The 25,884-nt window shown below is 43.2% G+C and overlaps 1 protein-coding gene across 1 annotated transcript in view; it reads left to right on the top strand.

Moving 5' to 3' along the window:
• NT5DC2 (5'-nucleotidase domain containing 2) overlaps positions 1-25,884 on the top strand; it is a 184,147-nt gene that overhangs the window by 78,259 nt on the left and 80,004 nt on the right. Inside the window, exons 7-11 of the mRNA XM_082265923.1 lie at positions 475-535; positions 10,858-10,960; positions 15,242-15,343; positions 23,103-23,184; positions 25,650-25,736. Of these exons, the coding sequence (XP_082122049.1) occupies positions 475-535; positions 10,858-10,960; positions 15,242-15,343; positions 23,103-23,184; positions 25,650-25,736 (435 nt within the window). The remainder of the gene's footprint in view (positions 1-474; positions 536-10,857; positions 10,961-15,241; positions 15,344-23,102; positions 23,185-25,649; positions 25,737-25,884) is intronic.

Raw genomic sequence — 25,884 nt, forward strand, 5'->3', positions numbered from 1 at the left:
ATGTACTAAAAGGTAGAGCTTGTTCATTTTGCAAAGTGAATGGCTGCTTTGAAAAGTGAATTTTCATTTAGCATAGTGAATGAGGTGAAGTGAAGTGAAAATCTACTTTCCAAAAAAAAAAAAAAATTAGATGATTGAAGAGAGCACACCTTCACCTCATCCGATAAACTTACTGGAAATTGCTGAAAACTGAAAAGTGAAGCTGTGCTGCCCCCCATTATCCCCAATGCAGGTAGACCTGTCCCAATAAACAGGTGACAATATGTGCCTTCTGGCCTATGGCTGCAGGGGTCAGTATTGTAGAGGGTGGCCTGTTTTATCATTGTTCTCACTTGCAAATCTAACTTTATGAATAGGTGGATCACAAGACGAAAGATTTTTGCATTAAACTATTCAATTTTTTCTATACATGTTTTTGTAGCATATAACTATTTTCTGTCCAGATGACCTTCACTAGCTCTCCTGTTTTTCTAGGATGCAATAAGAGATGTGCATGTAAAGGGAATGATGCATGAGTGGATTGAGAAGGACATGGGTAAGATAAATTAAAATCTATTTTTTTTATACTTCACTTTTATTTCTCCCATTCTAGGTCTTGCCCACTTCTGTAGGATACATTATTATTTGACACTCTCCACATTGCTACATTCTAAAAGTAGACATAACTAATGATCTATTAAAACATCGGCATTGTTCTCTATATGACAATAAACAGACTGTCCAACATGGTCCTTTTCTGGCAAAATGACACTGCTTTAGAGAACCAGCAGGAATGTTTTCTATGCAAATTCCACATAATTTATGCAAGAAGAGATGTACATAATGGGGTTATTTACTAAACTAAACTAAAGTACAAAATCTGGTGCAGCTGTGCATGGTAGCCAATCCACTTCTAACTTCAGCTTGTTCAATAAAGGTTTAACAATAAAACTTGGAAGCCGAATGGTTTCTATGCAGAGTTGCACCAGATTTTGCACTGTCCAGTTTTAGTAAATCAACCCCCCATGTGTTTTCTGGAACTTGCACACTCAAATGGGAACAGAAACGCCCACAACTCCAAAAATGGAAAGGAATATAGAGAGAGCTTGATATTATTACAGGTATTTATTTTATGCCAGCAATAATGCAGAAATTTAGATATTGTACATTCACATTAGATTCTGCCCTCAAGGAACTTACACTATAAAGTCTCTATATTACAGGCATACAGTACATATATTGAGCCAGCAGGGCCGGACTGGGAATAAAATTCAGCCCTGGCAATAATTTCATACCAGCCCCATAGCATTATTATACCAGCCCAACAGAATAGATTCTGATAAATTTGAAGAGTGTATTATATTAAGATAAGACAGATATGAAAGCACACAGGGCTTCATATATATATATATATATATATATATATATATATATATATATATATATATATATATATATATATATATATGAGGGGGAGTCTGGAAATGACTTTGCTCATATATATATATATATATATATATATATATATATATATATATATATGAGAAAAGTCATTTCCAGACTCCCCCTCAGAGACTGCAGACACAATAAAAGACAAGAGATGGTCAGAGGCTGCGGACATGTTACAGGAGATGGTCAGAGGCTGCAAACGTGTTACAGGAGATTGTCAGAGGCTGCAAACGTGTTACAGGAGATGGTCAGAGGCTGTGGAAAAGTTACAGGAGATGTCAGAGACTGCGGACAGGACACAGGAGATGGTCAGAGGTTGCCGACAGGATACAGGAGATGGTCGGAGGTTGCAGACATTGTACAGGAAATGTCATGGGCTGTGGACATGGTACAGGAAATGTCATGGGCTGTGGACATGGTACAGGAAATGTCATCGGCTGCGGACATGGTACAGGAAATGTCATCGGCTGCGGGCATGGTACAGGAGATGATCAGAGGTTGCGGACATGGTACAGGAAATGTCATGGGCTGTGGACATGGTACAGGAGATGTCAGAGACTGCGGACCGGATACAGGAGATGGTCAGAGGTTGCAAACATTGTACAGGAAATGTCATGGGCTGCGGACATGTTACAGGAAATGTCATGGGCTGCGGACATGGTACAGGAAATGTCATGGGCTGCGGACATGGTACAGGAAATGTCATGGGCTGCGGACATGGTACAGGAGATGTCAGAGGCTGCAGACATAGTACAGGAGATGTCAGAGGCGGGGGGACATGAAACAGGAAATGTCATGGGTTGTGGACATGGTACAGGAGATTTTAGAGGCTGTGGACATGGTACAGGAGATGGTGAGAGGTTGCAGACATGGTACAGAAGATGGTCAGAGGTTGCATGCATGTTACAGGAAATGTCATGGACTGCAGACATGGTACAGGAGATTTCAGAGACTGCAGACCTAGTACAGGAGATGGTCAGAGGCTGCGGACATAGTACAGGAGATGGTCAGAGGCTGCGGACATAGTACAGGAGATGTCATGGGCTGCGGACATGGTACAGGAGATGTCATGGGCTGCGGACATGGTACAGGAGATGTCATGGGCTGCGGACATGGTACAGGAGATGTCATGGGCTGCGGACATGGTACAGGAAATGTCATGGGCTGCGGACATGGTACAGGAAATGTCATGGGTTGCTTACATGGTACAGGAGATGGTCAGAGGTTGCGGACATGGTACAGGAGATGTCATTAGCTGCGGACATGGTACAGGAGATGTCATGGGCTGTGGACATGGTACAGGAGGAGATGTCATGGGCTGTGGACATGGTACAGGAGATGTCATGGGCTGCGGACATGGTACAGGAGATTTCTTGGGTTGCGAACATGGTACAGATGTCATGGGCTGCAGACATGGTACAGGAGATGTCATGGGCTGCACACATGGTACAGGAGATGTCATGGGCTGTGGACATGGTACAGGAGATGTCATGGGCTGTGGACATGGTACAGGAGATGGGATAGGCTGCGGACATGGTACAGGAGATGTCTTGGGTTGCGGACATGGTACAGGAGATGTCATGGGCTGCGGAGATGGTACAGGAGATGTCATGGGCTGCAGACATGGTACAGGAGATGTCATGGGCTGCAGACATGGTACAGGAGATGTCATGGGCTGCAGACATGGTACAGGAGATGTCATAGGCTGCGGACATGATACAGGAGATGTCATAGGCTGCGGACATGGTACAGAAAATGTCATGGGTTGCGGACATAGTACAGGAGATGTCATGGGCTGCGGACATGGTGCAGGAAATGTCATAGGCTGCGGACATGATACAGGAGATGTCATAGGCTGCGGACATGATACAGGAGATATTATAGGCTGCGGACATGGTACAGAAAATGTCATGGTTTGCGGACATAGTACAGGAGATGTCATGAGCTGCGGACATGGTACAGGAGATGTCATAGGCTGCGGACATGATACAGGAGATGTCATAGGCTGCGGACATGGTACAGAAAATGTCATGGGTTGCGGACATAGTACAGGAGATGTCATGGGCTGCGGACATGATACAGGAGATGTCATGGGTTGCGGACATGGTACAGGAGATGTCGTGGGCTGCGGACATTGTACAGAAGATGTCATTGGCTACAGACATGGTACAGGAGATGTCAGAGGCTCCGGACATTGTACAGGAAATTGCATGGGCTGTGGAGAGAGAGGAAGAAGCATGCCTTGTTTCTCTTACTAGCTAACAGGTGCCTATTTACTGTAGCAGTTGAAGCACAGTGTGTCTGTGTAAGCAGTGCTGGGACAAGGCCATCCAGCGCCCAGGGCAAACATGCCAAGGTGCCCCCCACCCTGTTTTATGCATGACCATCTTACCCACACCTGATCATTATACCTAATAGCAGGCAGAGGTCAAGATTATATAAATTGCAAAGTGCAAGGGTCAGGAACAAAAATTTTGTACAGAGTGCAGCAGTCGGGAGTGGATAAAGTATGGTAAAGGGGTATGGTTTATGTATTATACAATGTGCACGAGTCAAGAGTGTGTAAACTACATAGTGTGTAAACTACATAAGTATATACACCCTAGTGCACCGCAGTATCCCCTATGAGGCATTTCACACATTCAGTATATATACACACACACACAAACACTGATATATACATAAAGCCACCCATTTATGTTTCTGCCTGACCCAAGTGTCTTCTTTGACATTATCCTACATAATAAAGGTTTAAAAAAAAAAACACCCTTGCAGTAGTTCCTCGGTACTGCATGGGTTAAATGCTCATTTAGTCTAGGGGCAGAGGATTAAGGTATACATACCTAAAGGCTAGGTTCACCTACAATTAAAAAATAATATATGCACAAATTTTCACCAGTAAAAAAATTCCATTTATTCTTTTTTAAAAAGGTAGCCTACAAAATATTGCACCCATGATCAGCAGATCGTGTGTGCAATGTCAGGCTCCTGCACACACTGCCTAAAGCTCTGTGCCTAAACCTCTGCACAGGCTGTCATTGCAGAGCTGTAGGCAGTGTGTATGAAATACGGATGAGCTGATCAGTGTGCTGGCAGTTCATTTAAGCTACAAGTCTGTCTGCTGCAATGGGGAACAGGACTTGTAGTTTCTACATTCACAGATTGCTGTGAATTAATGATGTGGCTGTGTGGGTGGAGCCTTGCACAGCCATGCTGTTTTCAAAATGTGACAACAGGTGAGGGGAAAATAATCTCTGCCCGCTGTCACACTGAGGGGGGGGGGGGCGCTGATGAGGAGATGGGGGCAGCTAGAACATGTTACACCCTGAATACTGGTGTAACATTTTCTAGGATGTGAATTTTTTATTTAAGCTGGTACACATGCAGAGTTTTTTTTGTTCAGATTGCTAGATACAGCAACATTCAGGGTCATTGTATTTTAACAATGGGGACCCACCACTGTCAGAATACACAGATTAGTGCTGCAGCCAATTGGCTGCAATCCTCTGATTAATCAAGGGTTTCCAGCAGTCCTGTTCAACAGAAGCTGATCTAATGATTGGCTTCTAAAGCCTCGTACACACGCAACGAATTTCCGCCGACCGGTCGTCCGTCTTTTGTCCAGAGTGGTGTCTGTTGGTTGGAATGTGCTCTAGACCAGGGCTTCCCAAACTTTTTTGGGCCGAGACCCACTTCTGAATACAGTTATTTTTCGGGACCCGCTTCCTTGTAATTGAATATTGTAAAGCGTTACAGAATTTGTTGGCGCTATATTAATGCAAATAATAGTAGTAAGTAATCAGCACCCTCATAGACAGTATAAGGTAGGCAGAGGACAGAAATCAACCACCCCAAGACAGTGATCAGCAGGCAACATGGCACTTACCCTCCTTCCTCTCCCAGTGGTCCACAGTGAAGGTGAAGCCCCTGTTTGCCCTCTCCAGGGCCCAGCACACCTCACCCAGAGTCTCCATGATGAGGAGCTCTATGCTGGTGTTGGTGTCCTGGGTCTTCTCCTTCATATCCTCTACTGGGGTCACAGAAGCTGCCATGAACTTCTGACGCCGCCGGGCCACCTGGTCCTCCTATGACACCGATGCTGCAGTCTCTGCCCGCTAAAGCTGAGAGAATCCCTCCACCAATCTAGCCACCACCACTGCTGCCAGCAGAACCGAGGAGCTGGCTATGCACCCCATGAACATACTGTGTCCTACATAACAGCCCACATATGTACAAATACATTACAATGCCATAGAAATAGTTACTCACTAATGCAAGTATCCTCCTCGTGGGAAATACAGACCAGCCTCCGTAAACTACATGGGCGGGGTCCTGAATCCATCGCGATTTGACTGCTCTGGCTCTCTGTAATTTGCGCGGGCTCGCACAGCACAATTTAAGTGGGCCCTCGCTCAGTGAATTCCGGCTCAGCGCGACCCACTCAAAGGCAGCTCATGACCCACCAGTGGGTCCCGACCCACAGTTTGGGAACTCCTGGCCTAGGCTATATACAGCGCTTGCCTCAAATAAATCAATTGTCTCAATGTATGTGAACAATATTGGAAACTTATCTTTACAGTAAATAGTGAAAATACAAATCAATTAGACATATGAAAAATGGTAAAATTGTCCCAAAAAAATAATAAATAAATAAGTCTTTTCAAGTGGTGATCAATATATGTGAATAATAAAAATAAATAAATAAATAATTCGATAAATAAAGTCTTTTCAAGTGGTGATCAAGTACAAAGTGCTTCGTGCTCAATAAAGAGAGGTTCGTGACTTTTGTGACGTGGATTCCTCTTTTCCAGTGGCTTGTGGTAAAAATGAATGACTTACCAGAATTATTGGGTCCTATGTGCTGTATAGCACTAAGACCTACAGCGCTTGGAGGCCGTCCAGGCCCAATTGGAGATTCCCTTTATGGATAATCCTGGTGGGATGCAGGTTGGGTCCCTCCTTACCCGATCACGGTCCTCAGGATATGGGGTTAAAAGAAAGGCTCCAGATAGTATAGTATCGTTTAAAAGAGTTTATTCATCAAACAGTTATAAAATTAGGAGCGAAGAAAGACTCAAACTCCAAATTGCAGGCAAACTGCTAACAGGCACTTCCTAGCAGAGTGGCGAGCGGCGTGTTCCGGCTTGCGTTCCACGTAGTGCGTAGCGTGCCGACGTGCGTTTCACAACCTTGACGCGTTTCGTCACTTCCTGTGACGTTATCAAAAGGACATTTTTCATATGTCGAATTGATTTGTATTTTCACTATTTACTGTAAAGATAAGTTTCCAATATTGTTCACATACATTGAGACAATTGATTTATTTGAGGCAAGCGCTGTATATAGCCTAAGCTATTTTCCTGTCACCCACTTTTAAACTTTTTTTACAGCTGCTGCCATACATTATTTATTATTTTATAAATTACACATATTTATTTTTGTAAAACCTTTTCCTAGGCGCGGGGAGATACACTAATATACTGTCATCTTTTCTTTTATCAATACATAGATGTATTCCAAACACACATCTTTTTTAATAAGATATAGTATGTATATGGAATACATCTATGTATCAACTCAGAAGTCCAAGCATATTCCTAACCTATTAGACAATCTAAGTATAAACAGCAATGAATGTAATTGCATAACAGAGCCAACTCCAGGAAAGTAAAAAAAAAAAAACTCCACCCTTGCAGTGTATGTGTGGGGAGGGGGAGAAACAGCATCTTTCTCTTATCTTATTCCATGTTCCAGTCAGCTCCAGTCCTCACTTCCTCCACACAAAGCCTTGACATCATCACATACCATACAGGGAAATTAACCCTGTATAGTATGATGGGGAGCCTGCAGTGTGACCACAGCCAGTATATATAACAAAAACTATCAGCGCAAAAAATATCAATAGTGAATGGTGCAATAAACGATATAAAGACCGGCTGCACACACTAAAAGTGTCTAAACCACACAATGTAAACTAAATAAACCAAAAAGTAGTGTTGCGCTAGTCATGTGCACACATAGTGTAATAAAACTCAAAATCAGTGTCCATACATGTTCCAATGTCCATACAATCAATCAAATAAACGGTGAATCCACATGTCCAAAAGAATCTTGTGCAAAACGTAATTAGTGCTTTCATGATTAGTGCAATCCCACCACCAGGTGAATTGGTCTCTCACCTCCACTATAGACCCACTGCTGGGTCAATCACAGCGTTGTTTATACACAGGGACCTTCAGTTAGAAAAGGCTATAGATAGCCTATCACCTCCCAGAGGGGTTCTCACCGATAGACATAAGTGGAACAAAGGAAGAGATCTAGTGCTCTCTGTATGGTTGCAGTAAACCGCTTTTTTGAGTAAAGGAATGGTACTCACAAAGGTGCTTCCAAAGCGCATAGCAATCAGCATAAACGGTATCTAGGAAGAGACAGCTTCCAGCACGCAGGCTCTGTCCCCTAGGGGACAGAGCCTGCGTGCTGGAAGCTGTCTTTTCCTAGATACCGTTTATGCTGATTGCTATGCCCTTTGGAAGCGCCACCTTTGGGAGTACACAGCACTGGAGGAAGCCTACAGGAGCAAGGATGAAGCTGGCTACACATAGATTGAGATTTGTCTAGTTCATCAGGGAACAGCTGAATTTCAGCTCCTATTGTTAAGCCCCGTACACACGAGAAGAAATTCGGCCGGGAAATTTCGTCCGACGACCGATCTGCCGATTTTCGGTTTGTTAGTATGGTGCTTCCGTCAGTCGACTCCGACTTTTCGGCCGAAAAAATCCTGGTGTGCAGGCATTAAAATTTTTGTCCTCCATCAAAACACGTCCGATTTTCGTCTCATTAGTTCAGATTTTGATGGGGAAAAATCTTATGAGCAAGACTAGGCATGCTCAGAGATGAAAGAACACATAGAAAGCAATCCAACACATGACATCACTTCTGAAGTAGAATTCTGTCGTGCGGGAAAATTTGTGTGCAGTCTAGAGCAGGAGTTCAGCCTGCTGATCACTGTCTTGGGGTGGTTGATTTCTGTCCTCTGCCTACCTTATACTGTCTATGAGGGTGCTGATTACTTACAACTATTATTTGCATTAATATAGCGCCAACAAATTCTGTAACACTTTACAATATTCAATTACAAGGAAGCGGGTCCCGAAAAATAACTGTATTCAGAAGTGGGTCTCGGCCCAAAAAAGTTTGGGAAGCCCTGTTATGGAGTAAATATACAAAAATTATAAAAAAATAAAAAATATATATTACAAAAAATTATAAAAATTATTTTCTTCAAGTACAATGGTGCAATTAAGTAATATCAAGGTGCTTCGTGCATATAAATTGAATAAACTGATATCTTGTATATAAATAATAAGTCCAAAAGGATTGTGAATCAATAATAGGAAAGTCCAAAATGGATTGTGAACACAGTCAATTAAAAAATGTGGAGGTGCTGAGATTAAGGTGCTCCTACCCTTCAGCTTACAATTAAGCTGGTTCCCATCCGTGGAACGTGCTCCACACATGAATAGGGAATTGACTCACTCACCAAATATGGTGGGCCCTGACTGCCTTACAGCAGTACGACCATAAGCGCTTATGTGGTATCCCCCACTGGGTTAGGAGTATAGTGGATCTGATCCGGTACCTTTTAGCCTGTATGTGCAGGCTTCCTAGATTGCCTTCCTCACCCGTATAGGTCATGTAAAGGAAGCAAAAAACGGACTCCAGATGGTATAGTATTTCAGTGGTAAAAATGCTTTTTCCCATTCATGGTAAATGGTAAAATATGTAGCATAAAATCCATAAAAAAACATAAGTAATAGTGCGTGGCCGTCACGGTTAACAGGTAGGCAGGAGCGGGACACGTTACCTGCAACTAATGGCTTGTACCTTCCGGTTTGCATTCCAACTCGGCCCTCTTGTGACGTCAAGCGTGCGTTCGACCTTGCGCGTTTTGTCAGCACGCTGACGTCTTCAGAGATCAATGAATGAATCAATGCACAATTTTGATTGTATTTATTGTCCACTTATCAATTTTTGATATTTATGTGCACAGATAGCACTATTCATTTTGCACAATATTGATTGTATTTATTGTTTATCAATTTTGTTTGATTTACATGTGCACATCTAGCACTATTCACTTAATTTTGGATCTCAAACATTAAGTACAGAGGTTGGCTTCTGTAATAGAGGCCATTCCACTCACAAGGCAGGTTTACAGACAGCATAGTACAGGGTGGACGGCAGAGAAGTTCAGGACTGACGGGGAGAAGATGCAGGCTGCTATCTGTCCTCTCAGATCTACACTTAGGGAGAGCTAGAGTGTGCTGGGCAGGAAGCAGTCATCAGGGCTGCTGTGTAACCTTCTCTTCTAGCTCCGTCCAACTGTACTGGAGCTCTTACTGTGAAAGCCCTGACTCATCCAGACAAAAAGGCGTGACTGCTGCCTCAGAGAGGAGGTCAGTAACTAGGAAGGGCGCATCTTCCGTTCTCTTTTGATGCAGGCTGTAGCAGTAACACGGAGCATAGGATAGTGATGCCCTCCCTGGTCCTGACCTGGTCTATAAGGCTCGACAGTGGCTTCAGGCCAGGAATTAGTTTACCTCTTCAGCCTTCAGTTCGTGCCCGCTGCATAGCCCTGCCTGCTGAGTGCAGGCGCTGCACTCCAAAGCATATCACTCCATCAGGCACCAGTTCTAATGGAGTGGGCAGCACTGGCCGCTGCTCTTCTTGTGAAAAAAAAAATCCCAGAGCTCATTGCCGACAGCGGCCAGATAATTTACCGCTTTCGCGGCAGCCCAGTCTGGCCCTGTGAGCCATTGTGTCAACCACTAAGCCATTGTGCTTAGAGGGGGGGGGGGGGGTTAACACAGGCCAAGGACTATCAGCCAACCAGATTTCACCTTCACCTAAAATCACTCTTGAGCAGGCTGAGCCTTTGAAAAAGTATTCTCAGAAATGCATAAGTATTTTGGGAAGTCTTAGAAAAGCATGAATACCTTAGAGCTTTATATTATCAGTGTTTATAGTTGCTGGAATGTTTACTGAACAGTAACTTCCCACTTCCTCTTTTCATTCAGTAGTATGGGTAAGACTACTGAATGGATAAAGTCCCACCATGTTCCCCTCTCGCATTTTCTGTAGGTTGAGGTCATTGCTATAGATAGAAACGTAGAGCTGAGCTTTCAAGTCTCTTATGCTGGATGGATTAAAACCTGAGAGCCCCTGTGTGTTACTTCTGTGCCTAAATGCAGCCATGTATCTGCTTGGAAACAACTGTTTGTCAAACTGCATGATGTAAACAAACTATATATATATATATATATATATATATATATATATATATATATATATATATATATATATATATATACATACATACACAGCACAACAGTTGGAGAATTGTTGCTGATGTTTATCCTCTTTTCCCAGAACACTACATACTTCATCGAGAGGAGATCTATGCTGTACTGAAGAGGCTTGTAAGACACAATAAGAAGCTTTTTCTTATTACAAACAGTCCTTTTAGTTTTGTGTAAGTATTGCATCACAGAGATTACTAAATTGTCAACCGAACAAACAATAATTCCTTTTTGCATAAACTATTTCACCAGTCTTATTTAAATGTACAAATCCTGCTCTTTCTCCAGCTGAAATGAAACATGGGATTATTAGCAGGACTGGATTTCTGATCCTCAACATAATTTGTGGCCTTGGGTAGCAGGACTGCCTGGAGCTACACACAATCCACACATTATGTTGTCAGTAACACATTTCTGTGTATGATAAAATGTTTCAAACTACCACCCTGTCTGTCATCCAGTCTGGCTGGATCCTTTAATACTCCTGTCCTTGATAAGTTGGTGCATTTTTGTTGGTGGAATATTGAACTGGGTCAATAGACCCATAACCACACTGCTAGCCCAGTAGGACTTTCCAGCTCTTCTTGTTGTCAGCTATATTGATGTAGAGATAGGAAACTGCCCTTTTCAGCCTGTCTACTGCCACCGTCCGTTCTTCTTCTGTGGCTGTGAGATCTGTGGCTGTGAGATCTGGTCTTGTTATCAGGATACTTAAACTGACCATACACATATAGATTTTTTTCTGTTCATCCTACAGGCTAAACAAAAGAATGTAATGGATTTCTATATCCAAGCTGTACAACACGGCTGGATGAATCTCCCACTGCAGCTATTGTATTTTGACAGCTGGCCCCACCGCCTGTCAAAATACCTAAACAACTATTGCATCTGATTGGATGCAGCCACTGTTTGGCCAACAAGTTTCCACCCAACTCTTTTGATTTTTCAAATGAAGGATATCAGGCAGGAAGTTAGCGATAGGTCTGCCCACTGATTGAGTTTCACCCAGGAACCGGATGAAATTCACAAAGTGTATGGCCAGCTTAAAGTAAAACTGAAGCAAGGTGGGCTATTGTTTACAGAAGAAACTTGCAATGTTTCTTCTGCAATAAGTACACCTACCTGCCTGCTCCCCCTATCCTGACTTTATTAACACTGACTAATCAAACCCCGAAAAAGAGGAACGCTTTTTCCCTTGAAAGATGTTGACATTCCTCTGTACACATTTAAGAATCTGCTATCTGGTAAGCGCTTCTTTGTGTTGCTGTCGGAGAGGTAGCAGCCTAGGACCAGAATGGGGTCTAACTACACAAGACTTCAATCATGGTTTTTCTTCTTTTAAATAGAAATCAATTTACAGTAGACTCATCAGAGCCAACTTAAAGCAGAGCTCCAGTCATATTTTTCTAAAAATTAAAAGCCCACAGCTACAAAAACTGTAGCTGCTGACTTTTAATAAGCAGACAGTTACCAGTCCCAGGACCTAGCGGTATGCTCACCCGAGGAGGCACCGTGAACGGTCTTTGACCCCTGGCGTCATTATTTTAACTGGGGGCACCCGGCTGTTACAGCTTGTGTCTTTACAGCAGACCTTCCACTGCGCATACGTGAGCCCTGCTATGTTTTGTAAATGGTCTGCAGTAGTCTGGGACCTGTAATATGTCCCAGAATACTGCGGGGAGGGAGGGGGCAAGGAGAACTTCTGCTCGGATGGCCTAGCTAATCTGAGCAGAAGTGGAAGTAGGTACCTGTCAAAACCAGGTACCAGCCCCCCCTCCCAAGAAAAATGTGCCCAATGTAGCAGAGGAGTGCAAGAGGAGGGGGTTAAAGCAGAATTTCCCCTTTTGGGTGAAGTTCCGCTTTAGGATAGCATTGAACTCTTGTAGGATTCTGACTTTTCTTTTCTAATTACATTTCCATCCCTAATAGTTAATAATACATTTACACATATGTGCATAGACTATTTATGAAAACAGTGCTATTGCTTATATACACAAAAAGTGTAAAAATGTGTAAAAATGTGCAATCAATATCAAATAACTGTATATCAAAGTGCAAGGTGCATGCGAGTTCATATCAATAATTCATATGATATAATAGATATCCTGTGCAAAATATTTTAAAAAATCATAAAAATAAAAAAAAAATTTATGTAATAAAAAAAGTGATTATGATTTTTTTTTGCATGGAATATTATGATTTTTTGCTACATGTTACACAAAAAAAAAAAAAAAAAAAACGTATTTGGTTATACACATCAATAGGATAGCAGCTGTGTTTTAGTTAAGTTTAAAATACTGTGGTGCAGTTTTGTGAATCTCTCTGATATTCAAGTGATTCTACATTGGAGACTAGCTATAAAGGGTCTGGCCACCCAAATCTGATATTATGTGTTTTGGTAGAAGCTAGAGAGTTAAACTCTCTGACATTTTATTTTAATATTGTTAAGATTACAAAAAAATCTGCCAGGTTGACCGGAAGAGTCAGGAACTATAACAAGGTGATCCTGCTGTGCATATATCCAAAACATATTGGAAACCATAAGCTGACTAAATACTTTCAGAGGCTGATGCCAGGTTAGATTCAAGCGCTTATTCTGCTTGTATTTAAAATACATTTAAAGCCTTAGTTTAGTATTATTAGTTTAAATCAGCAAAAGAGATGGTAATTCCAGCAATAAAAAAATCATATAGGATATCCGTGCTAAAACATAAAAATTACAAATGAGCAGCCACTTAAGCAATCTGTGACACTAGATGCAAGAATTGTGATAAATATATGAAGCAGTGCTAAAAAATTAAACTCAATATTGTGAAAACACAAAAATGAATCAATACAATGACATCAAAGTTATTAGGTGAAAAACGTGTATAAAGAAATCACACCAAATATATAAATAGTGTCCATAAGAGCCCATGAACAAGGGCTAAAGAGGAAAAATATATGTGAAACATGAAAGTCCAAAGGAAACAAATTGTCCACGATTCCTTGTTCCACCAGTGTCCCCACAATCACAATTCGTAGTGCTTCCACCACCAGGTGACACCAAGTATTAAAGCCTCTTACTGGATCTTGTGGACCATCGTATAGTATGGTCAAATGCCGCGTGTTACATCTCTCTATGAAGGGGAACTCCAAAGCGCCAAACGTGATCCAGTCAGCGTTGGTTCATCAGCAGGATGAAAAATAAAAAGCATATATACGCCCACAGTGTAACCCAAAAAAAACATTTATTCCAAAAATATAAAATTAAACTTGCAAAGGGAATCGCACTAAGCAAATCCTTGGGCAAGAAGTTTAAAAAACTTGCATATAGCAATAAAAACAGATGCAATTACTCTCCCAAAAAGCAGCAGGTTGTGTGGTTGCACCAGACTCTCCCTCCAGTCAATGAGCGTGCATAATTGTCATCGCACGCTTGTAATGATTGGGAGACTTTGCAAGGGCCAAATTGTAATGTTTAGACAGATGGGCCAGAGCATCTCCAAAACTGCAGCTCTTGTGGGATGTTCCCAATCTGCAGTGGTCAGGACCTACCAAAAGTGGTCCAAGGAAGGAAAACTAGCAAACCAGTGACAGGGTCATTGGCAGCCCAGGCTCATTGATGCACGTGAAGAGGGAAGGCTGGCATGTGTAGTTTGATTCAATAGAGGAGCCAATGTAGTCCAGATTACTGAAAAATGTAATGCTGGTTCCGATAGAAAGGTGTTAGAACACACAGTGCATTGCAGTTTGTTGCGCATGGGGCTGTCCAGCCACAGACCTGTCGGAGTGCCCATGCTGATCCGTGTCTACAGCCAAAAGCCCCTTCAGTGGGCATGTGAGCATCAGAACTAGACCATGGAGCAATGGAAGAAGGTGGCCTTGCCTGTTTAATTCAAGAAATGTTTCAGGAACACATCTATAAAGTTTGAGGAGTTAACTTGGCTTCCAAATTCTCCACATCTCAATCCCAACGATTATCAGTGGGATGTGCGGCAAAAACAAGTCCAATCCATGAAGGCCCCACCTTGCAACTTACAGGAATAAAAGCATATGCTACTGATGCCTTGGTTCTATACACTACAGCACTGGTTGTAAAGGTAGAAGTTTTTTTTTTTTAACCTTAATGCATTCTCTGCATTCCCCCCCCCCCCCCTGAAAACCACTTGCTAAGGGGGCGCTTGATATAGGGAAGGTGGCAGGAGTGTTGTCAGGGGACCCAAGACGAGGAGTATAACAAATAATATATTTGTTATTTAAAAAATAATTGTTTTACATTTACTTTAATAAAAGATAATTTTGTGTACAGACAACCTTCTAAAACCTGGCTGTTTTGTTGATTTTGTCCAGAACTTCAGCCAGCCTGAACCCTGCTATATAAACACTCATACCTTCTCAATGACCTTGCTAGATTACATTTCTGCTGCAAATGTCACTGAGTGTAATTGTTTGCCTTTCTCTGTTTTTTACAGGAATAAAGGAATGAATTATATGGTAGGAAAGAACTGGCGAGATCTATTTGATGTGATTATCGTAAAGGCAGACAAACCTGCCTTCTTCACTGACCGGCGCAAGTATGATGTTCCGGCCACAAGGATTGCACTCCCAGAATTTAGATTTCTTTTTTAGACAACCTAAACTTTGTGTTGACAAATGATTAGAACAACTTTAGATTGCCAAATAATTGCATAGTCCAGTGGTTTTCAAGTGAGGACCACTTCAAACCTAGTGACAGCTGCCAAGGCCCACCTTCTCCCATCTACTTTTTACCTTGTAAAATCATTTTACCTAAATCCTTTGATTCTCTTCCTGTTTTCTGTCCAGTGACTTTACTTTTTGTTTGGCTTTTTTTTTTTCTAGCTAGCTTTTTTTGACTTCTAATCAGATACTTTTTTCTGCTCAGCTGTTTTATTTATGTCCAGCCTCCTTTTAGCTTTTTTTTCTTTGGCCCTTGGTCCAGGCCTGAGATGCAGCATGCCTCCTGGCCCGCAGCACCCCCACTCCGATGGAGAGGTGGTCTGCCCACCCGGTTACATGGTATTGTAAGTAGTGTCCCCCCTTCCCTGGTGGCCTGTCGGGGTGGACGTGGGCCCCTCCCTGGGGCGGTCGGACCACCAGGTTCCCCTGCTTCCCACACAGCGTCCCCCCCCCCCAAATATTTTGGGGTCCCCTGTGGACTACCCTCATCTATCCACACCTAGCTCCCCCCAGGGGTTGGCCATACCTGTCCAGGATCATTTGTGGGATGTCAAGCGGGCGATGGGGGCCAAGGGGGGAGGGGCGCACCACCGGCAGCCAAACGCGCTGTTTTTAGGGGGAGTTGTCCTGGTGGGGGATCCTGCCAGAGCCCCCCCTTTTACTGTAATGTCCTTGGTGTCCCCTGTAGGTCCCGGGACCTGCGTGGGTGCCACGTGGAGCCGCCATTTTGTCGTGGATGGCTGTACGGCGGCTATGTTTCTGTAGTCTGGCAGCCATTTTCTTGGTGGTTTCCCATTGACTAATGTGGAGGCCATGTTTTTGAAGACTTGTGGGTGGTGACTGTGGCGGTGGACCTCTAGTGCTGACCCTGGACTTCCTATTCCTCTCTGATCGCCGCATGGTGTACAGCATGTAGCGCTCTTCTCTGTGCTGACCAGGGGTGGTAAGTTATTGTGAGATTAACCTCTCTCTGCTATAGCAGCGAATCAGCTGTGCTGGGACTTGTAGTGCCGCTAGCACGACAGCAGGGGTCACTTAGCAGTGTTTTTTTTCTGCTTTTGCCAGGTGGTCCCCTGGTTAACATGGAGTCCCTGGAGCAACTTTCACCCCCTGATCCCATCTCAGAGACTACGGGGCCTTGTGGGTCCCAGTCCACCTTGTCTGCAATGGCAGCAACTCTAGAGTCCTCAGTGTCCAAGGTTGATTTGATCCTGCAAGAAAGGACAAGCAAAAAGCATCCACCATCACCTGCCTCCTCTTTATCCTCAGGTTCTGGGTCTGATCCGGCCGTCGCTGACGCCAGTTACCCTTTTGGGTCTGCGTCCACGCACCCCGAGTGCTCTGATAGTCAGGATGGTTCTTCCATTACAGCTGCGAATGGAAAAGCGCTGGTGGATGTAGTTATTGTATCAGTGCGGGCAACTTTAAAAATGGGGGAGGCAGCTGCCGTTGCGTTGGAGACACCAGTCACTTTCAATACCCGAAAATCCTCTAAAGTGACAGCAAAGGTTTTTCCTTTTCCTGCCTATTTTTGGACAAAATTGTCGCAAATTAGTGGGGTTGTCCTGAACGCAATGTAGTGGTTCCTAAGTGCTTCACTAGAAGGTACTCCTGGTAAAAAATTGGACAGTACCATCTGTGGTGGATTCTCAGGTTTCCAGGCTGAACAAATCCACTCTAATTTCGGTGGAGTCTGCGACTTTTAAGGACCCTTTTGATAGGAAAGAGGAGACCTTGGTCCGACACATGTTTACTATGGCTGGTTCGAAACAAAAGTTACCGTGCATATAGGCCCTTACCCCTAATTGATATGAGGACACAAAGGATAGAGAAAAGTGGGGCTTTACGGGCCAGTGGGAGTAGAAGGATCACGCACAAACCAACTTCTAAAAATAATTTACATTTTATTAAATTGCATCATAAAAAACCTGGGCGTGTAGGCACATGTTAGCACAAACAAAATAACATAGAATAATATTTGATAAAATCAATTGTAGAGAGTCATAAATAGAAATACATCCCAGAAGGGAGAAACAACCAAGAGCCTGTATAGGATGGAAAAAGTAGGTCTCTGATGGAATGCGGTCAATGTAGGTCCCCAGCAAGCCGACACGTTTCGCTCAAGGCTTCCTCAGGGCCTGAGAGACCATAACAGACCGGTATTTCCTTTTCAATGACTCGGGAGATGACAGATTGGCGACACGAAAGAACACCAGATATTGTCTCCTTAGTATTTGTGTATAGCCTCCAATGTATACATATATTCACTCAAATATTTTATGCCAAGTGTCCATCCTCTCAATCACCGCAAAGAGCACCGCTTGTTATGCTGCATAAGATGGCACTATGTTATAACTTGATAGTCAGGACTCTAAAGCTGTTCTGTTGTGGAAGCACGATGGTTACCACACTGGTGGCTGCACTCGATATATCCACCTATCGTTTCCTTTTCCCTTGAACAGGGCCGATGGAGTGGTTTATTTGTTGTATATATGCGATATAGACCTGCAGTCCTTCTAGCCTTTTTGCAGTGTATGAGTGGCTTCAGGCAGGAACTTATAATATCATCTCATCCTATTCCAGAACGGTGGGGGGGATAGTATATCCTGGGTCCAACCGGTCCTTGTGGTTATTCACGCTGGCTGGCTAGCGTGAATAACCACAAGGACCGGTTGGACCCGGGATATACTATCCCCCCCACCGTTCTGGAATAGAATGAGATGATATAAGTCCCTGCCTGATCAAGGGAAAAGGAAACGATAGGTGGATATATCGAGTGCAGCCACCAGTGTGGTAACCATCGTACTTCCACAACAGAACAGCTTTAGAGTCCTGACTATCAAGTTATAACATAGTGCCATCTTATGCAGCATAACAAGCGGTGCTCTTTGCGGTGATTGAGAGGCTGGACACTTGGCCTAAAATAATTGAGTGAATATATGTATACATTGGAGGCTATACACAAATACTAAGGAGACAATATCTGGTGTTCTTTCGTGTCGCCAATCTGTCATCTCCCGAGTCATTGAAAAGGAAATACCGGTCTGTTATGGTCTCTCAGGCCCTGAGGAAGCCTTGAGCGAAATGCGTCGGCTTGCTGGGGACCTACATTGACCGCATTCCATCAGAGACCTACTTTTTCCATCCTATACAGGCTCTTGGTTGTTTCTCTCTTCTGGGATGTATTTCTATTTATGACTCTCTACAATTGATTTTATCAATATTATTCTATGTTATTTTGTTTGTGCTAACATGTGCCTACACGCCCATGTTTTTTATGATGCAATTTAATAAAATGTAAATTATTTTTAGAAGTTGGTTGATCCTTCTACTCCCACTGGCCCGTAAAGCCCCACTTTTCTCTATCCTTTGTGTCCTCATATGGTTGATTCGGGCCTTAGGTCGGTGTTCACCATTGCCTTGATGTCCCAGACCTTGACAAAATGGGCTAAGCTTTTTTGCACCAGGATCTGGAAGGGGAACAGCTTCCCCCTGCCTTTGAGGAGCTGGCGGACTAGTTGGTCCAGGGGTTGCAGTTTATCTTTGATGCCTCTCTGGATGCGGCTCCCTTAGTTTCTAGGCTGTCCGTGACAGCAGTGGTCCTTCGGCACATGATATGGCAGTAATGCTGCTCTCTGGTCCAAGCTTCCAAGAAGACCTTATCGGATCTCCCCTTTGTGGGAGATCATCTGTTTGGGTCTTCTCTAGATCAAATCATTAAGGGTGTCACAGGAGGGAAGAGTACTCTCCTCCCACATACTTCCAGGGGCAAGGAGTCTTGTCGCAGACGTGGTCCTTTTTTCTCGGCTCATAAACATCTTTTTCGTTCCTCAGGGTCTCAAGACAAAGGATCCAAACCCGTAGGACCGTCTCAGGAGGTTCCAAGAGGCCCTGGCCTGGTAAGCTGAGAGCAGGTCCTTCCAGACTTGCAGACAAACCCTCTTCTGCCTGAAGGGATGCCCTCACCTGTATCTGGGGTGGGTGGTACATCTTTGTTTTTATCTGGACCTGTGGACCTCTCTGATTCAAGACGGGTGGGTCCGCGAGTTGATTTGGTCCGGCTTCAAGATCAAATTTCGGTCTTATCCTCCAGAGAGGTTTTTCCCTTCCAACCTGCGTTTGTCACCAGACTGCCTGCGTGGTCTCTTCGGGGCGGTACAAGATTCGCTACTACAGGGGGTGATTGTACCGGTTCCAAACTCTGAACGTTTTCGGAGTTTTTATTTAAACCTGTATACAGTTTCCAGGAAGGAAGGCAAAAGTCCTTCAATCCTGGACCTCAAAGCCCTGAACCTTTTTGTGCGGGCACGGAAGTTCCGGATGGATTCCATTTGTAGGGTAGTAGCATCCCTTCATCAAGGGGATCTTCTGACCTCTATCGATATCAAGGATGCTTACCTCCATATCCCGATATAAGCCGGGCATCAGCGCTTGCTCTGCTTTGCCATAGGCGAGAAGCATTATCATTTCATGGCGTTACCCTTCGGTCTCGCCTCAGCTCCTCGGGTGTTCACAAAAGTGTTGGCACCAGTGTTGACATTGTTACGACAGCGGGGGATTGTGGTACTGGGATACCTGGATGAACTTCTTCGGCGAGCAGAGTTTCTGACTGCTCTAATGGACAACCTGGAAATCACTGTGCAAACTCTGCAGGAGTTCGGTTGGACTTTGAATTTCCAGATATCTGCTCTGGTTCCGTCCATCAAGTCGGACTATCTGGGTCTGACTCTGGACTCGGCCCCAGCCAGGGTGTTTCTTTCGCTTGACAAGTTCCAGAAGCTGCAGGATGCCATTTGACTTCTGTTGTCCTTCAGTTGGTCGTCTCCCAAGACTTTAATGCGGGTGCTGGGCTTGACGGGGTCTACCTTCAAGACAGTTCCGTTTACACAGTTCCACACTAGACCTCTGCAGAGAGAGATTCTTACCAAGTGGGACAAGAATCCACAGTCTCTAGACAATCTGATTCTGCTGAGCTGGGGTTTTGAGAGGGTTCCAGATCTTGTGGCTTCGTTCTCCGGCTCTTCGACAGGGAAAATCCTTCCTTCCTCTGCACTGGACGGTGGTCACTATGGATGCCAGTCTGTCCGGGTGGGGAGGTGTTTTGGCACGGAATGTGCTCAGGTGGTTTGAACTCTGGAGGAGTCCAGACTTTTCAATCAATGCACTGGAACTTCGGGCGATCAGGCTTTGTCTGGCCCATTGGACGGTTCATCTTCAAGGGTGTTCAGGACGGTTTCAATTGGACAATGCCACGGCCTTGGTATATGTCAATCACCAAGGGGGCACAAAAAGTGTCCTAGCAGCTCGGGAAGTAGCCGACATTCTAAGGTGGGTGGACGTTTCGTTCAAGCTGTCTCTGCTGTGTATATTCCAGGGTGGAAAATTTGCAGGCAGATTACCTTAGTCGACAGGCTTTGGACCAGGGAGAATGGTCACTTCATCCGGAGGGGTTTCATCAGCTGTGTCTCCGGTGGAGAACTCCCGAGGTGAACCTGTTGGCCTCTCGCCTCAACAGGAGGGTGCAGAGATTCGTGGCAAGGTCTCGGGATCCTCTAGCCGACGCCACAGATGTACTGGTGGCTCCAACTGATGTATACATTTCCCCCTCTGAAACTTCTGCCGAGACTTCTGCGGAGGATCGAGGCAGAAGAAATTCCGGTCATCCTAGTGGCCCCAGACTGGCCTCGCTGGTCTTGGTATGCAGATCTAATTTGGCTGGTCGCCGATGTTCCTTGGTGACTCCCTCTCAGAGAAGACCTATTGGCCGATCTTCCATCCTGCTTTACAGTCGCTGGCTTTAACGGCTTGGCTGCTGAAAGCCAGGTGCTAAGGGATAGGGGGGTTGTCTGACTCGGTGATTCCCACGCTGTTAAAAGCTAGAAAATCTACCTCTAGGAAGATTTACCATTGCGTCTGGAAGTCGTACATTGCATGTTGTGAGTCTCTGGGGGTTTCTCCCCGTTCTTTTTCGGTGGCTCGGTGTGCAACAGCGCCTGACCTTGGGTACCATCAAGGGCCAGGTTTCGGTCCTGGCGATTTTCTTTCAACATCCTTTAGCTACGCATTCCTTGGTTCGCACTGTTGTTCAGGGGAATCGCCACTTGGCTCCACCTGTGCGGTCTCCGTTGCCCCCGTTGGATCTCAAGTTGGTACTGTCGGTTCTTCAGAAACCGCCTTTTGAAAATATTTGCGAGATTCCTCTGCTCACATTGTCCCAGAAGGTAGGCTTCTTGGTGGCGATTACTTCTGCATGCAGAGTGTCGGCGCTGGCTGCTTTGTCTTGTCGTTCAACTTGTTAGGTGGTTCACAGAGATAAAGTGGTGCTCGCCCTTGTCAGTCATTCCTGCCTTCGCATTCTACACGGGTGCTTAGTGTCTCCTGGGCCTTCCGCTATCAGGTGCAGGTTTGCAAGGTGGCCACCTGGTGGTCTGTGCACACTTTCACAAAATTTTATAAGGTGGATGTACTGGCATCTGCGAATGCTGCTTTTGGCCACAAGGTTTTGCAGGCTGCTGTTTGAGAGGACCTGGTCCTCTTTGAGGGTGTATTGTTTTCAGGTAAGTGCCAGTTGTTCCTGGTTGAGCTCCATGTTACCTGGTTGGTCAGGTTTAGCCTTTTGGGAATTTGTTCTGCTGTGTATCCCTCTGGTAAGACTGGTTGAAACTATAGTGGAAGCTTCTTACCTCAACTGCTATCACATATGGTACAATACAATCCTTATTGTTTTGGAGGCATCACTAAATAGCTGTGTAAAGTTGGCCATACACGGTTTTTATCCTGACAGCAGCACCCGCTGCTGTCAGAATGCATTGATTAGCAGCTGCAGGTGAGTGGCTGTAGTCCCCAATTGAGAACATTTTTCAACATGTCATTTTGACAGAAGTTGATCAAATGATCAACTTCTGTCGGGTGGGGACGACCACACACTGATCAAAATTCGGCTGGGCCCTGAACCAGAAGAATTTTGAATTGATATATGGACAGCTTAAATCTGAATCAGTGTTAATTTTGGCAGCAAATTTCAATTTAGTTTTAGTCTTAGTCTTAGGACTAAAATGGCATTTTAGTTTTAGTCTCATTTTAATCTTCTGCAAGTGTTTTAGTTTTAGTCGTATTTAGTAGACTAAAACTCCAGTACATTTTAGTAGACTAAAACTCATTTTAGTCCTCTATAATCGAATGGGTGTAGTTCAATTGTAATTTGTAATGCTTTATTTAAGCATTTCTCTACAATTTCCAAACTCATTATATACTACTGCTGGTCCTGGAGTGAAAAATCTAATGTTATTATTTTTTGGTATTAGGCTTTGAGCATGCACCAGTGATAATTTTGACAGCAAATTTCGATTTAGTTTTAGTTATAGTCTTTTGACTAAAATGCCATTTTAGTTTTAGTCGTATTTTAGTCATCTGAATTGTTTTAATTTTGATCGTATTTTAGTCGACTAAAATTGTGTTAATTTAGTAGACGAAAACATTTTAGTCGGCGAAATTAACACTGATCTGAATTAGAATTGCACACAAAAAATTACTGTTATGAAATCATTACATTGCCCTCTAAAACTGTCTTTAGTATGCTTGAAAACCTATTGAAATGCTGGTCTGTAAATTATTCTGAGAGCCTCTTCTTTGTAGGCCCTTTAGAAGACTGGACGAAGATGGTTCACTTCAGTGGGACAGGATCAACAACCTGGAAAAAGGCAAAATATACAAACATGTAATCTTAAGTATTCATACTTTCATACAGATTAAATATAATCATCATACATTCATAGAGTATGTTGCAAGGACGCACATATTGGAGTGTTAGAGGATTATTTCATCTAAAATAATAATTTTAGTTTTAATTTGATAGCTGTAGTTTGAAGTACCTGCCAGCTTTTATACTGCAGGTCTTTGGGACTCTATCTGTAAAATGTCTACACTTTAGCTTTTTGGAAGGGGTGTTATGATTCTCTTTTCACTTGTACAGCATATCTAAACCCAATAACAATCATATATTTGATATATATATTTATAAAATATAAAAATATTGCAACTTATCAGTCCTTAGATCTGGTGGCTGTATTAGTTTTCTTTTTTTCAGGCTTTTTTCCGCTTTATGTTTAGCTGATGATCCTGTGAATAAGCCACTCCCTATCCCTGGGTGGCTATATTTAAGCTTGGGTACACACTGTAAATTTTTTTTTACGTTCAACCCAGCGGGTTGAAGGAAAAAAAAAACCATACAGATCACTATACTAACGCATGTGCTGTTAGTGCGGCGAACCCCACTGCTATTGTGTTCTGAAAAGGGGGCTGCTCCTTCCCCGCCAAGACCAGCTTCTGTCAGACAGGAAGCTGTACACAGTCGGCCCAGGTCCTGCCGAACTGACCCTTTCCAGCATATTTTCTGCTCATGTGTACCCAACCTTACTCTTCCACTGTATCCCAGGTTGTCACCCAGTCTGTACTGTAACCACTTCTGGACCGGAACGTTCTCCCCCTTAATGACCAGGCCATTTTTTGCGATATGGCACTGTGTTATTTTAACTGACAATTGCATGGTCGTGCAATGCTGTACCCAAATAAAATTGATGTCCTGTTTTTCCCACAAATAGAGCTTTCTTTTGGTGGTATTGGATCATCTCTGCAATTTTTATTTTTTGTGCTATAAACAAAAAGAGTAAAAATTCTGAAAAAAAAAAAAAAAAATATATATATATATATATATATATATATATATATATATATATATATATATATATATATATATATTTTACTTTCTGCTATTTTAACATCCCCAATAAAAAAAACTAAAAATCTAATTTTTTCATCATTTTAGGCCAATTTGTATTCTGCTACATATTTTTGGTAAAAAAAAAAAAATCCCAATACGCGTATATTGATTGGTTTGTGCAAAAGTTATCGTGTCTGCAAATTAGGGGAAAGATTTATGTCATTTTATTTATTTATTTTTTGCTAGTAATGGCGACGATCAGCGATTTTTAGTGCGACTGCGATATTGTGGCGGACAGATCGGACCCCTAACTGACATTTTTCACACTTTTGGGGGGACCAGTGACATTACTACAGTAATCAGTGCTAAAAATATGCACTGTTACTGTACTAATGACACTGACAGGGAAGGGGTTAACGCCAGGGGGTGATCAAAGGGTTAAATTGTCCCTAGGGGGTGCTTTTTAACTGTGTGGAGGTTTTATTTACTGAATTAACACAGAGACCTGTGTTCCTAAATAAGAGGAACACAGGATCTCTGTGTTCATTACTGACAGAACAGCATTTTGCTGTGTTTACAACGGCAGACCGCCTTTCTGTCTCCACGGGGAGTGATCGCCACACCCGCTGATTAGCCCCCCTGTGGCGAATTGGCGCCCCCAATAGCGGTCCCGTGAAGCGACGTACAGTTATGTAGTTTCGTGGGACAGAGCCCACCTGCCACAGTTTATGTACTGCTGGCGGTCGGCAAGTGGTTAAACATGACTGCCTTTGTTCATCTCCATTACTTAGGGAATAAAAAGAATCGTAGTATAGATTGGAAAGATAACATTGTTTGTGCTGTCTGGCCAACTCACAGGAAGTTGCAAGGATACTGCATTTCTGGCAAGATCGACAGGTAGTTTCTGTACTTGATGAAAATGTACTTAGCCTACAAAAATAAAAACTAAAGCAGCCACCATATATTCAGTACATACTGATAAGGATGAGGAATTCTCTTCCACAAGCAGTGGTTTCAGCAGGGAGCATTGATAGCTTCAAAAAATGACCTTAAAGACCACAACATACACAGGTATACAATGTATGGTTAACAGCAAAAGCACATCATAGGTTAAACTGGATGGGCTGGTGTCTTTTTTCAACCTCACTAACCATGTAACTATGATAAGCAGCAATTTATATATTTTTGTTTAGGTATCCATTAATTTACGGTATTTTATATCATAGACAATGCAGCAGGAAGAATCCATCACTAAGGGGAAAACCCACACAAAGTCCACACATGATAAATAACCAGAATACCAAATGTTTCATCATCTCCCCATATTTCTACCTTTTGCCAAGGACAAAATGATTCTTTCATAACTGATTGTTTATTGGCACAAAGTAAATCGTGTGAAGATGTATCTCTGTACTGAAAATATACCTATATGTAGTATTTATATTGCACAATTTTTTTTGCAGGGAAACCTGTTTGACTTTTTAGAACTGACAGGCTGGAGAGGGTCCAAGGTGCTTTATTTTGGTGATCACCTCTACAGCGATCTGGCAGTAAGTATTACATGTTTATTTTATGTTATATGATTACACTGCCTGACCAAAAAAAAAAAGTCTAAACTAAGCATGCAGTAACTATCCTAGTGGATAGTTACTGCATGTGCCCAATGAATGAGGTCAGCTGACTACCTGAATATACTGA

This window comes from Pelophylax lessonae, assembly GCF_965119305.1.
Source record: "Pelophylax lessonae genome assembly, chromosome: 8".
NCBI lineage: Eukaryota > Metazoa > Chordata > Amphibia > Anura > Ranidae > Pelophylax > Pelophylax lessonae.